The 15429-nt window shown below is 39.3% G+C and overlaps 1 protein-coding gene and 1 long non-coding RNA gene across 3 annotated transcripts in view; one reads left to right on the plus strand and one right to left on the minus strand.

Moving 5' to 3' along the window:
* The window catches only part of PPM1H (protein phosphatase, Mg2+/Mn2+ dependent 1H), a 267686-nt gene extending 261408 nt beyond the window's left edge, over positions 1–6278 (plus strand). For both annotated transcript variants that reach the window (XM_061205751.1, XM_061205752.1), the window contains one exon: positions 1669–6278. In XM_061205751.1, coding sequence (XP_061061734.1) covers positions 1669–1816 — 148 coding nt within the window. In that variant the 3' untranslated portion in view covers positions 1817–6278. The remainder of the gene's footprint in view (positions 1–1668) is intronic.
* The window catches only part of LOC133101116 (uncharacterized), a 69835-nt gene that overhangs the window by 30698 nt on the left and 23708 nt on the right, over positions 1–15429 (minus strand). The gene's annotated exons all lie outside the window — the stretch shown is intronic.

Genomic DNA, 15429 nt, shown 5'->3' on the forward strand with positions numbered 1-15429 from the left:
TCCTCTAGGAGGAAACTCACTTATTTTGTATTAACTAAAATAGCCTCTCTCTGCCACCTTTAGTGTGTGCTATACACTTCTCTCTGCCTGGGCTCTCTGAGTAGACTTGAGTCTCAAATACTCTACAGCCTGGAATCTTAACAATCCTGAGATTATTTGCTACAGACCTTGTTCTTAAGTAATGTAACAATGGGGCTAGATGCAGGTCTCTTTTAACATGAGTGTCACTTAATCCATAAGGGGTTTTAACAGAAGAAATGCAAGAGGCTTCTGGTGTTCTGAATTCCATAACTCACAGTTCTGAAGGCAAGGCCGAGTGACATTCCAAGCAGGGAAAGGCTACAGTAACATCAGGGTGGTCTGTTGTTTAACAGGCTGGCTTCCAAGAGGCCTTCCTTACAGGGTGACATTTATTATCTTGGTGATTTACCAGAGTCTGGCTTTTAGCTTCTCAGGTTCAGAAACTGGTTTAATCAACACACAAAGAACAGATTCATTATCAGAGCCGGGCTCACCTTAACCAAGCTTTCATGATTGATCTGCAAACTGAAGAAATGCCAGTTGACGTTTATATGGAGAAATAGGACTGACGTTCTCAAAGTACAAATGACTAGCTCACTCTTTCTCTGTCGGCAGCCCACACAGGGAGGCAGATCATAATTGGAAGGTTATATGGTGAACATGAAGTCAAAATCAAGGGAAACTGTATATTCTATGGCAGAAGCTAAGAGTCATCCATCCTCACTAAATATGGTCCTACCAGTGGAACCAAATTTCTTCGAAATCTGTTGGATAAGACTCTCTCTGCCTCAATCTGTATTTGGACAGACACCTGCCAATGTTTTTTTCTGTTTTAGGCCTCAAGGCTAACCTAGGCTACATATACCCAAATCACCTCCCACATTAGTATTTTTCTAGATTTTAATACTTTCCATCCATTTATGGCATAGTCATTATTCTTCTTTGAGTTTATGCTCTAAGTCTCAGCAATCTTATTTTCAAATTCTTGGGGATCCCTCACTGTACTTACAGTGGTGAAGAGAAGAGTGTGGCATTGATGAGGGTGGATGGTACAGCTCGACCACACCGAGGTTTCCCAGTCATGTACCAATAAAACCTTCGCATTTTTACTATGCTCCTTTGCTACCTGCGCTATCATGAACATTTTTCTTTAAATCAACTCACTTTTTAAAAATTTATTTAAAAAGGAGATTTACCCCTACCATAAGTGGAAAATGACCATCCTTTGTCCTAAAAGCAACGTGGATCTAAAAATAAACATATTGGAAACAAAAAGTTCTTATTTTTCCCATGTACTTTTTTAGCTACACACTGTTTGCTGTAGAAAGCTCTGAGCCTGAGCAGACATGTGTTAAAGATACACCAGCACTAAACTGGGACTCATCAAAATTCTCAAAAGAGGACTGAAAAGCAGAACAATTTAGGAGGTTATTTATCGTATGTAGAATTTTGTCCATCTACCACCTAACTAGTAGTCTCACATTAGGCATCACACATTTGGGAAAAAGATGGCCTAGGTCTTTGTGACTTTAAGGGTGTTGAAAACTGTTCATACAGTTGTAGTGATGCCTCCTTTCCAGCCTCGCCCGACCCCCGATTCTGCCTGATGCCACACTGACAGTCTCGTTCCTGCTTCTCCCTGTACAGGTACACACTGGCGGCTCAGGACCTGGTGATGCGTGCCCGTGGCGTCCTGAAGGACAGAGGATGGCGGATATCCAATGACCGACTGGGCTCAGGAGACGACATCTCTGTATATGTCATTCCTTTAATACATGGAAACAAACTGTCATGAAAACAGCCCAGGGTTTTAGAAGGACAGAAGGGAAGAAAGCTGGGATGCCTCTAGGCAGGGCGGGGCTGGGAAGTGCCCCAGCAGAGTTCCAGATGATGCCACCTCTTCCCAGCCCAGGTGGGAAGCTTGCTGCTGAAAGGCCTCTGGCTGAGCTTCAAGAGGACCCTCGGGTTTCAGTTTCCTCTTTAGTAACAGGTCTGGATACTCAACAAGAGCAAAACATAAAGGCTGCTACTGAGTGTTGTGTTTCTATCGGTTCCTTTCATAGGCCTCCTAGGTGGCCATTGCCCATTTGGGGGCACATCCATCATATTTATTTTATCCAGAGTAGCTGGGGCAGCCCTTTTCGGGTGTCACTGGCAGAAGACTCTTCAGCCTGCCAAGCTGCCAACTTCCCTACGGGTTAAACGTGCTGCATTGGAGAGTTGGGGATCATGCCTCAGAAGATGTAAGCGCCCATCTTCTAGTAAGCCTGAGATTTATTTCAGGGAACACTATCTGTGTGTGTGTGTGTCTCTCTCTCTTTACTGTTTTTTGGTGCCGGTGGGGTGCGGCAGGGATTTTTTTTCTTTTTTGACATTCCTTGAATCTTAATTGTTTTCCTTCCATAGAACAGGCCTGGGACTTTCCAGGCCCCTGCCGAGGAATCTGTGTGTCCAAGTCCAGCCCAGACCGTCCCCATATCCCGTAGCCCACACCACCCAGGCCGCCATCTGGAGCGGTGCCCTGGCTGATGGAGTTCAGTCTTTGTTATGTAACAGTTTGTCCCTGAGTTGCATTTTCTCACCAAATCAGTGTGTTTTCGTGGAAATATGGGTGTTTCTCTGGACCCACAGTTCCTCTGTCATCTTCAAGGGCCCCCCCCTGGTGTGGGTGAGGTCTCTCTGGGAGAGTCTGGATTTCGTTTCTGGAACGGTTGGCCCTCCCCCAGCCGCTGTGCCATAGGGACAGACACAAAGCGGGGTTGAAGCGAGCAGTTTAAGAGGGTCCTTGTATCAGTCAGTTCACCACACCCCATCTGAGGACCACTCCTCCATCTGGATCCAGGTCCCGTGGACAGGGACTGTCCCCAAGCCCCCTCCAAATAACATGTGAAGGAGCAGGGTTCTGTCAAGAAGCGGCTGTCTCCGCCTCCCCGTCATATCCGGGCAAGGCCCGCTCAGAGTGGCCATTTGATAAAAGTGAATTTGAATCAGGCTGACTGGTCGTCCTCAGGCTGGGCACTCTCTTCCTTCTCCACGGGATCGTGTCCCAGCCCCCCAAGTACCAAGACCACTGTTCCCACTGTCACTCCACCTCTGGGTGTTCCTCACAAGCACAGCAGCAGCAGACAGATCAGATCTACCCGGGGCTCCTCGGCCGGGAGGACTCGCAAAATAGATTTTTAGAAATCACTTTTAGGCAGACCGCTTCTGGGCATGGGGGGACCTTACAGAGCAGTGTCCAATCACTGAGTCTTCTCCCTGCGGACCTCCTGTGGTAGCGTCACCATCTTGACTACTTTTTGTAATAAGACATGCTTCCCACCCATTAGAGACAAAGGTCATTGGTGTGATTCCCCCAGAAGGCTGGAGAGCCAGTTCCACTTCTCCTGTTTGTTCCATCCCTTCCCCAGAGGGGAGGACAGGAACCTTTCCTCTGGGATAGTGGATCGCCTGCGTTTACATTCTTGGAATGTAGATATTTTCTTAGGAATGTCCTGGAGCCTTCCTGCTTCAGAATGTATTCATCCCACAGTGTGGAGACAACGCCTGGTCTGGCAGGTGAAGTATGGTGGGAATTCACCCACCGAGCATTTGCCAAAATGTTGTTTGGGAAGAACTGGACTCACTGGTGTCTTGTCAGGAGTCATCGTCATCTGACGGCTTCCCTCCTCCTTCAGGAAATCTTAGCCACCACCCCCAGCGTCTCTGTGGGGAGAAGTCTGTGGTAAACCATTTGCTGCCCTGGCAGAACAGGATGCTCTGGGGAAACAGGCAGGCATCCTACAACCGTGTGGTCTGCTTCCTGTTGCTGCTCTGACTCTCAGAACCACGTACGAATTCGGAAACTTGAGGAAGTTTTACATGGAGGACTCTGAGCTGCCTTCTTTGGGAAGCTGTCCTCACAAGCAGTCACCTCTTCCCCGTGTTCCCACTGCCTTTCACTTCTTTTATTTCCAGGGCTTCTATCTGGGCCCTGCCTTGAGCTTCTCTGGTTTTATTCAAGGCACCAGAGTCAGAGTTTGCGTGTGCATATCATATAGATGTCATAACAACCTGGACTCAATTCTCCAATTCATTGCCTGCCAAGGCATGTCTCAGCAAAAACTCTGGAAGCCCCTGATTCAATTTATCCTAAAGTCTTGAGTATTTAGTCCTACTGGATTTAGTTAGAAAGGTGTCTAGGAATTCTCTGCATAAGCCCCCTTGGGTGGAAAGATCTTAGTAGCAAGCTGAAGCCATGTTGTCAGTTTGGGGGATTGGAGGGAAACCACAAATGAGATGAATAAATCAAATGTGGAAAAAAAATGATTTGTTAATGCCCGCGGCAGGTCTGCCCAGCACCGATATTGCTCTGTGAATTGAGCTTACTCAGTTTTAGCCTTATTTTTCCCCCTTGGAGCATTCCTGGAAAGGTCAAAAGGCAACACACTCAAAATTCTGCAGAACATATTTATACGTGGTTCTGGGATCTTGCGTATCTGACTTACAGTCAAGTCTGCTTGCCCTAGTAGCCTCCGAGGAAGTCTTATTTAATAAAAAGCTTTCGATTTCCTAGTCACGTCTTTACGGTTATCTGGGGGGGAGGGGTGTGGCCACTTCCTTTAATGAAAGCCTCTCTCAGTTCTAAATCTCTTTGCTGTACTGGCACTTGCTCTTCAGAATATTTGGTGACACTCTTTTCCTTAAGGAGAGCAAACTCGCACTCCATCCACACTGCGGCATTTTGTCAGGCAACAGCCAAACCCGTGTTCTCTCAAAACCTGAAATCAGAGCAGTGCCAGAAGCCAGAAAACTGGAGGGTGTGTTCTCCTGTGGTTGTGCTTGCCTAACTGCTGTTCTTACAGAGGGAACAGAGAAGTGAAAGTCGGGCTAGGCCAAGTACTCAGCTGTCTAATAGGACAGGGCCCCCAAAGTGGGAATTTGTTATTTTCCACAGTTTACAGTTTTGGGGAATTTGGGGTATTTAATTTTTTAATCCCTAGCAATTTACCTCCATGAGGCTGCATGAGGTCAGCTGTGCTCATTCTTTTTGTACTCTTCTAAGTATTCATTTACTTCTTGGAAAGAATCACAGCTGTCAGTAGATACTGGTGGGCAAGGATGAGAGTCCCAGTATCCAGAGCTGGCCTCAGATCTTGGCCATTCGGGCAGGGTTTTCAGTTCACCAAGAGCACTAGCGTGGAAACACTTGGGAAAAAATCTCCCACATCTTTACGACTCTGGTCTAACCTCCTTCCTCATCTGCCAATCAACTTTATTTACAAGGCCACGAGTAGTCAGTGGTTTTCTTTCCACCACAGTCTGAGGATCTTACCTTTCCTTAAGCAGCCCAGCAGCTCCACTGTTTTCAGACTGAACATGTTAAACTTTAATGAGATTCTATTTTTGGTAAGTTCGTGCTACTGGGACACATGAAGAAAGCAGTGAGAGTCACTGTCTATGCAAAAACCCACCAGGCTGACCCTAAAAGGTAGCGGATCTAAGAAAATAGTAAAACAGTATCTGGCCACCGGACAGAATTTTACATTAGGAACTTGGATTTTTGAAGACTTTCAATTGCAGACATGTCAACAGCCTGCACACCATAAACCCCCCCAAGTGTACTTTGGTTCTGTGTGGGTGATGTGACTTATGTGCATACACTGGGATTTTTCAGGGGACACTACATGAGCAGCCCCACCTGCCCCTTCGGTAAGTCCCGTGGTGGCTCTTTGTGGTTCGAGTGTCAGTGCAGGGCGTGCTGCTCTTTCTAATCCACGTGATTTGTGTAAATAGCTTTAATTTTGCCTTTGCGTCTTAGATGTTTCGTTTATGTAGCGACCAGGTAGACAGTGACCAAATGAGGCTTTAAGTGTATTGTTTTCTACTGTGATGTACTTGAAGGAGAGTCTCGTGTCCTCCACTCTTCCAATCTTCCATAGTATTTTGTGTTTGGGGTGTCCTGAGGTTACTCTATTACTCCTGTTTTGCCTCCATTTTCTTTGTTTCTTTTGGAAACCCAGGGAGGCCCACAGTGGAGATCATTTGTAAGGAATGTATCATGGTCTGGGTTTCCAAGAAAATACCCTACGTACAGTGAATGAGAGGAATCTGCCTGAAAATGGTTTCAGAACCATGTACCTTTATGCTTTGTGATTGTGAAACCTTGACTTTTGTAACCCAAAAATGAAAACTGTTTAGTAAAGGGGATCTATTTTGTGTGTTTTGAAACTTAGGTGCAATGTTCCCTGGAAAAAGCTAAAGAAATGTATATGCTCAATGCCATTTTAAAATAAAATATTATACATATGTATATAGGACACCTTTAGCAAAACCTTTTTGTGTCATTTCGTTTAATTCACTAAGAAGTTTCTTCGTACCAGGTAGTGGAATGAGTTGAGAGGGTCATGGCCTCATGGGGAGTCATCAACTGTGAACAGACTCAAAAGAAAATCAGACGGGAATGGATGCCAACACTATAAATCTTCACAGGAATCAGCAGTAAAAGCTGTACATTTCACCAGTGCCTCTAGAACTACCATGGATATTACTCCCAAGAACTACTCCCAACAGGTAATTCTTTTTTTAAAAATTTTTGTTAAGGATAACTGACAGCATTATATTAGTTTCAGGTGTACAGCATAACGATGCTGTGTGTACATATTGTGAAACAATCATCACATTAAGTCTAGCGAACATCCATCACCATACAGCATTACTAACCTTTTTTCCTTGTGATGAGAACTTTTAAGATTTACTCTCTCAGCAACTTTCAAGTATGCACTACAGTGTCATTAGCAAATACTATGCAATTCTAGTATAGCCACCATGTTGTACATTACACCCCCAGTAGTCAGTGGGGGTGTAATGTACAACATATTGCAATTTGCATAGCAATTTGCATAGCAAATACTATGCAATTATAGTATAGCCACCATGTTGTACATTACACCCCCAGTAGTCAGTGATTTATTTTATAACTGGAAGTCTGTACCCATTTCACCAACTCCCCACCCTGTGCCTCTAGCAATCACCAATCTGTTCTCTGTATCCATGAATTAGGTTTTTAAAAAATTAATTATTCAGGTCCCACATATAAGTGAGATCATACAAGATTTGTCTTTCATAAGACATAGCATAATGACTTGGCATGATGCCCCGAAGGTCCACCCGTGTTGTCACAAATGGCAAGATTTCATTCTTTTGTATGGCTGAATAATATTCCATTATAGCTCCATCTCTATCCCTATCATCGATCTATCTATAAAAATACATACACACCACAGTATCTTTATCCATTCATCCTTTGAGGGACATTTAGGTTGTTTCCATATCTGGGCTATTGTAAATAATGCTGCAGTGAACATGAGGGTACATATAACTTTTTAAATTAGTATTTTCATTTTCCTTGGAGAAATACGCAGAAGTGGAATTGTGGGATCATATGGTAGTTCTATTTAATTTTTTGAGGAATCTCCATACTGTTTTCCATAGTGGCTGCACCAATTTATGTTCCCAACAACCTTTTTTTCCACATCCTGCTAAAACTTATTATTCTTGTCTTTTTGATAATAAGCCTTCTGAGAGGTATGAGGTGATGTCTCATGGTTTTGATTGGCATTTCCCTGATGATTAGTGATGCTGAGCCTCTTTTCATGTACCTGTTGGCCATCTGTATGTCTTCGTTGGAAAAATGTCTATTCAGATCCTCTGCCCATTTTTTAATTGATTTTTTTTTTGAGTTGTATTAGTTCTTTATATATTTTGGATATTAACCATTTATCAGATAAATGTCTACGATTTGTAAATATTTTCTCCCATTTAGTAGGCTGCTTTTTCATTTTGTTGATGGTTTCCTTTGCTGTGCAGAAGCTTTTTGGTTTGATGTAGTCCCTCTTGTTTATTTTTGCCTTGGGTGCCAAATCCAAAAAATGTTTGCCAAGACCAAGGTCAAAGAGCTTATTACCACCTACGTTTTCTTCTAGGAACCTTATGGTTTCAGGTCTTACGTTCAAGTCTTTAATTGTTTATGGTGTAAGTAGTGGTCCAGTTTCATTCTTTTGCATGTGGCTGTCCAGTTTTCAATGCACCATTTATCGAAAAGAGTGTCCTTTCCCCAATGTATATTCTTGGCTCCTCTGTTATAAATTAATTGACTATATGCATGAGTTTATTTCTGAGCTCTCTATTCTGTTCCACTGATCTGTGTGTCTATTTTCATGCCAATACCATACTGTTTTGATTACTATAGCTTTGTAATAGAGTTTGAAATCAGGGAACATGATGCTTACAGCTTTTCTTTCTCAATGTTGCTTTGGCTATGCAGGGTTTTTGTGGTTCCATATAAATTTTAGAATTGTTTGTTCTATTTCTGTGGAAAATGCCATTGGAGTTTTGATAGGGATTGCACTGAATCTGTAGATTGCTTTAGGTAGTAAGGACATTTTAACAATATTAATTCTTCCAGTCCATCAGCACAGTATATCTTTCCATTTATTTGTGTCTTCAATATCTTTCATCAGTGTCTTATAGTTTTCAGTGTACAGGTCTTTCACCTGCTTGGTTAAATTTATTCCTAGGAATTTTATTCTTTTTGATACAATTGTAAATGTGATTGTTCCTTTAATTTCTCTTTCTGATAGTCTGTTATTAGTGTATAGAAATGGAACAGATTTCAATGTACTAATTTTGTATCTTGCAACTTTACTGAATTCATTTATTAGTTCTAACAGTTTTGTAGAAAGTCTTTAGGGCTTTTTTTTTTTTTAACATATACTATCATGTGATTTGCAAATAGTGACAGTTTTACTTCTTTCTTTACAATTTGGATGCCTTTTATTTCTTTCTCTTGCTTAATTTCTCTGGTTATGACTTCCAACACTATGTTCAATAAAAGTGGCAAGAGTGAGCATCCTCATCTTGTTCCTGATCTTAGAGGAAAAGTTTTCACCTTTTCACCACTGAGTATGATGTTAGTTATGGGCTTGTTATATATGGTCTCTATTATATTCAGGTAAATTCCCTCTGTATCTACTTTGTTGAGGGTTTTTATCATAAATGGATGTTGGAATTTTGTCAAATGCTTTTTCTGCATCTATTGAGATGATAATATAATTTTTATCGTTCATTTTGTTACTGTGATGTATCACATTGTTTTGTGGATATTAAACCATCCTTGCAACCTTGGAATAAATTCCACTTGATCATGATGTATGATCCTTTTAATGTATGGTTGAATTTGGTTTACTAATAATTTGTTGAGGATTTCTGCATCTATGTTTATCAGGGATATTGGCCTATAATTTTCTTTCCTGGTGATGTCCTAATCTGGTTTTGGTATCAGGGTAATACTGGCCTCATAAAATGAGTTTGGAAGTGTTCCCTCCTCTTTTTTGGGAAGAGTTTGAGAAGGATTAGTATTAATTCTTCTTTGAAAGTTGGTTAGAATTCACCAGTGAAGCCATCTGATCCTGGACTTTTGTTTTTCTTGGGAGGTCCTACTGATTTAGTCTCCTTACTAGGAATTGGTCTGTTCAGACTTCCTATTTCCTCATGATTCAGTCTTGGAAGGTTGTATGTTTCTAGGAATGTATCCATTTCTTCTACATTGTTCAATTTGTTGGCATATCATTGTTCACAGTAGTCTCATGATCCTTTGTATTTCTGTGGCATCAGTTGTAATGTCTCCTCTTTTTAATTTCTTTCAGCCCTCTCTCTTTTTCTTTTGATGAGTCTCACTAAAGGTCTGTCAATTTTATCTTTCAGAGAACCAGCTCTTAGTTTCATTGATATTTTCTGTTCCTAGTCTATTACTTCATTTCTATTCTTAGTCTGTTATTTCATTTATTTCTGCTCTGATCTTTGTTATTTCCTTCTTTCTACTAACTTTGGGCTTTTTTTGTTCTTTTCTAATTCCCTGAGGTATAAAGTTAGATTGTTTATTTGAGATTTTCTTGTTTCATGAGGTATACATTTATCATTATGAACTTCCTTCTTAGAACTGCTTTTGCTGCATCCCATAGGTTTTCATGTGTTATACTTCCAATTTCACTTGTCTCAAGGGTTTTTCTATTTCTCTATTGACCCATTGATTTTTTCAGTAGCTTGTTTAATTGCCACATATTTGTCAATTTTCCAATTTTATTCTTGTAATTGATTTCTACTTTCATAGCACTGTGGTCAGAAAATATGCCTGATATGATTTCAGTCTTCTTAAATTTGTTAAGACTTTTTTGTGGCTTAACGCATGGTCTATCCTGGAGAATGTCCCATGCACTCTTGAAAAAAAATGTATGTTCTATTGCCATTGGATGGAATGTTTTGTATATGTCTGTTACGTCCATCTTGTCTAATGTGTTATTTAAGGCATATGTTTATTGATTTTCTGTCTTAGTGATCTCTCTACTGATGTGGGTTATTAAAGTCCCCTACTATTATTGTATTGCTATCTGTTTCTCCCGTTAGGTATGTTAGTATTTGCTTTGTACATTTAGGTGCTCCTATGTTGTGTGCATAAATATTTACAAATGTTATATCTTCTTGTTGAATTGACCCTTTTATCCAAAGAGGTATTCTTAAGTGAGAGGGCTAGTGACCAGTATCCTTGCTGAAGACAGTAAGACTCAAGACTCCCCTTTGTCATTTTAAATAATTACAAAGTGTTAGTAAAATGTACCATCTTATAGAGAAAAGTTACCTTACAGGTGGGACAAGACATCAAAAAATGCTAATTCTGCTTACTTCTAGAGTCCAGCAAGTTAAAGTAATGTAGAAAACACCGACACAATGTTAAAAATAATCAAAGTATGATTCACAAAATAAAGCTAAAAAGTAGACTATAGCTCATCTGAAGCTTAGTTCAGAAGAGCACACTAGATAAAAAAAAAATACTCATATTAAAAATGATTTCATTGCAAAGTCTACCCAGCTCTTTTCACCTTCACTTTTACCCTAATGCTTATGGTGTCTCCTCCTCCCTACTGAATAGCAAAAACTAATGAAAAGACATTTGTTTGAGACATTTTTTTCTCTGTGGAAGATGGAGGAGTCTTCTAGCATTCTCTCATGAGTAGTGCTTAGCATATCAGATTACCTCTTGAAAGCTGTAGTAGACTGTCTCCAAAGCTGGCTGCCAACTATGCCTTCTATGTTGGTTTGCAAATGCTCCTTTTCTTATCAAGAGGTGGTATTTGTATCCCCATCCCTTGAATTGGTCTGGTCTGTGACTTGCGTTGATTAATAGAATGAAGAAATGACACTCTGAGAATTCCAAGCCTAGGTCTCTAGAGGTCTGATACCATAAGTGAGGCCCAGCCACTTCTCAGCTGTTTAAGCCATTCCAGCTGAGTTCACAGACATCACAGAACAGGGAGGAAAACCATCCACACTGAGCCCTGCCCGAATTCCTGAGCCACAGAAACATGAGCAAATAAATGGTTTTGGTTTCAAGCCATTAAGATTTGGGTAGTTTATGATACAGCAATAGATAACTGAAACAAAGTATAGACAACCTGGCTCTGGAGGATTTGGGGTAAAGTGATTAAAAATATCAACTAAAAGAAGAAAATGGCATTGAGAAAATACATTTGTAACTTGGGAAATAATCCTCCTTTTGGAACCTGGTAGAGTGAATGGGGGAAACAAACTTATAGCAATAATGCAGAGACTCTAACATGGCTGTGATGGTATCTTAGCAAGAGTTCTCCGCCACACCTATGCTTCTGCTTCTTTGTGCAGCTTAAAATGATCATTAGTGAGACAGGAAAATTATGACTATTGGGGCTATGACTCTAGATCGGGGAAACAAAGGTCTTTAAGCCCTCACTAATGATAAGCCCATCCCATGTTGTACCTTTATGACTGTTGGGAGAGTCAAGTGGTTCTTTGGCTCCCAAGACTGTTGCTTGAGAGTGTTAGCTTATATCTGAGTAGAAACATAATTTTTAAATTGTGAGTATGAGAATTTAAAAAAATTCTCCTCCTCATGTAAAAATCCGCATCTACAAAATACTTCAAACTTGTTGCCATCCCAGTTTTTTCATTTAATTAAATGACAGGCCGAAGAGTGAATTATATATCCTAGCAATTAGTCTGCCTTTTTAATTGCTTTTTCTATCATTAGAGCCCCGAAAAGACTGCTGCTCTCTTAGTACATCTCCCTACATTTTTTGGCCTCATCTCTTTCACTTTTGACGAGATTTTCCAGCCACCTAACCTCCTTTGCTTTATTGATTCCACTTAGGCTGCCTTCAAGAGATTCAGATAGTGACTGAGCATGAGACAGAGGCAGGGTGCACCTTGACTGCCTTGCAAGGACCAGGTCTGATCAGTTTGGTGGTCCAAGGGGACCATGGACAGATCTTTGGAAAGTGTGAATGCAGATCTGGAGGACAACACTCTTCTAAAAGGGGCATACAAATATGAGCTTTCTCTTTTACCCTCTTTTTAAATTTTAATTTACAAATCTAGTCACAAAAAAGTAAAAGTAGATAAGCCCATTCAGAAGGCACTGTTGTGAGGTGGGAGTGGGTTTGGGGAAATTGTTGACATAAGGATAGGAGAAAAGTGAAGTTGCAGCAGCAAAATGTCTCAGAACAAGTCATTTCACACTCTTTAAGCACTACTAGTATATTAGTAACCAGTCATCTCTGATTAAAGAACTGCAGAACCTGAAAATAGTAGTCTTAGCAGTTCTGAGTTTGACATTACCTCCTTTTTGAATTTGGTCAGTGAGAAAAAAAGTTGGGAGGACATGCTGGAGAACTGTAAAATTTCTACTCTCCTGTCCTAGGTGAAAAAAAATCAAATTTCTGATTCCTGGAAGCTCTAAACGTTAAGTCAGGGGACATTTGGCCAATCTACCAATTGCACAATAGAATTTGAAAGAAAATTAACAGCGTGGTTGTTTTCATACTTATGAACAATATAAGTGCTATCATTATTAGTATTGTATGCCTTAAAATACAATGCAAACAGACTCAAATATACATTACAACATCATCTATAAATACCTGGGAATTGCTTAAAAACATTAAGTGAGGAGGAGGAGTTGAGGGCACACAGATAAAAACAAGATTGGCCATGTTGGAGAAAGTTATGCAAACTTGGAAATAAAAGGATGACTGCATGTTTTTTCAGTGTCTTTCCTGGAATATCATCTACCAGGTCCACCCAAGAATGATTCAATTCTTCGGTTAGGGTTCAGCAAACTTTTTCTGTAAAGAGCCAGACAGTAAATATTTAGGCTTCAGGGGTCATTTAGACTCTGTCACTCAAATCTGCTTTGTATCTGAGCTAGGATCTGTTCTAAAATGGTAAAAAGTCAAGCTTAATATCTTGATCAGAAGTATTAATTCATGAAAATATGGCCTGATCGTGCTTCTCTGGTGTGAAATGAATGAAAAAGTCAAATACATTAGTATACACTAGTGGCCTCTAATTAAGAAAAAACAGATGAGTAATCATTTACCTTGTTTTATTGGGTTACAAACAGAAAATAATTTATAAATTTGCCAGTTTTTTTATTGCTAAGATAGTCTTCTATTCAGCTTTTAGCCACAATGGTGGTGGATGCATCAGGGTTGTGATACTGTTATTTCCTCAGTACTAAGACACCATCAGTTCTGCCACCAACTCAAAGCAGTTAAAATTTTTTTTTAATTTTCAAGGAGGATGTTAACCCATCATTTACCACACTCCAGCAATGAGGCAAAGAAAAACATGCATGCATTATGGTCTTGTTATGTGTTGTTATGTGTTATATATTTATTAGGCCCTTTGCTGGGCACTTGATATCTGGGTTCTTTTATCTTCTTCTTGGGTAAATGTTGTCACATTTTATAAATGAGCAAATAATTTCATTCCATTGTGATCAGAGAGCCTACTTTGTATGATTTCAGTCCTTTTAAATTTATTGAGGTTTGTTTTATTGCCTATCATATACTCTATCCTGGAGAATGTTCCATTTGAACATGAGAATAATGTGTATTCGACTGCTGTTGGATAGAGTGTTCTGTAGTTGTCTATTAGATCTAATCAGTTAACTCTTCCATTTCGTTGCTGATCTTCTGCCTAGTTGTTCTACCCATTATTGAAAGTGAGGTATTTAAAGTCTCCAACTGTTATTGCTGAATTGTCTGTTTCTCTCTTCAGTTCATCATTTTTTCCTCTGTGTCTTTTGGGACTCTGTTGTTAGGTGCATATATGTTTATGTTTGTTATCCTTTTCTGGTGGATTAACCCTTTTATCATTATAAAATGTCCTTCTTTGTCTCCAGTAACAATTTTTATCTTAAAGTCTATTTTATTTATGCTTTGAATAGTTTTATTAAAGTAAAAATATATCCGTATTTGATCCAGAAGATTCCTCACAAAATTTCATTTCCATCTGCAAGGCATTTGACCAATAAACATGCCAGACCTTCCTAGAAATGCACTGACAAAGTGCATATGATTTTTAAAGACATTCTCTAATCAAATAAAACAAGATTCCTTAAGTACAGAAAAAAAAAGTCTATTTTGTTTGTTATTTGTATAGCCACTCTAGCTCTTATCTGGTTATTTTTTGCTTGGTATATCTTTTTCCATTCTTTCATTATGAGCCATTTTGTAATTTTAAATCTAAGGTGTCTCTTATAAAGAGAATATAGTTAGATCATATTTTTAAATTCATTCTGGCAATTTCCACCTTTTGATAGAAATGTTTAGTCCATATACCTTTAATGTAACTATTGATAATGTAGGACTTATGTTTACCATTTTATTATTTGTCTTCTGTGTGTTTACCATTTTATTATTTGTCTTCTGTGTGTCTTATGTCTTTTTTGTTTCTCTATTCTTCCATTACTGCCTTCTTTTAAATAATTTCTAGTACACCATTTTAATTCCCTTGTTTCTTTACTATATTCTTAAAGTTATTTTCTTAGTGGTTTCCCTGGAGATTACAATTAGCATCTTAACTTAAAACAACCTAGTTTGTATTAATGCCAAATTAATTTCAATAGTATACAAAAACTTTGCCCCAGTAAACACTTCCATTCCTTTCCTCTTCCTTTGTGCTATTATTTATCATGCAAATTACATCTCTATACAATATAAGCCTATCAAAAGTTTAATAATCATCGTTTGATGCATTGTCTCTTAAATTATATAGAAGGAAAGAGTTATAAACAAAAGTACATTTATACAGTCTTTTATAATTCCCATATATATTCTTTTTTCTTCCTGTGGATTCCAGTTACTATCTAGTATCCTTTCATTTCAGCCTGAAGGATTCTTTTTAGTATTTCTTGTAAAACGTGTCTGCTTGGGACAAATTCAGTTGTTTATCTGGGAATGTCTTAATTTCTCCTTCATTTTCTGAAGGATAATTTTGCTAGATATCAAATTCTTATCTGACAGGTTTGTTGTCTTGTTTTGTTTTTTTACCTTT

This window comes from Eubalaena glacialis, chromosome 11 (genome assembly GCF_028564815.1).
Source record: "Eubalaena glacialis isolate mEubGla1 chromosome 11, mEubGla1.1.hap2.+ XY, whole genome shotgun sequence".
Taxonomy (NCBI): domain Eukaryota; kingdom Metazoa; phylum Chordata; class Mammalia; order Artiodactyla; family Balaenidae; genus Eubalaena; species Eubalaena glacialis.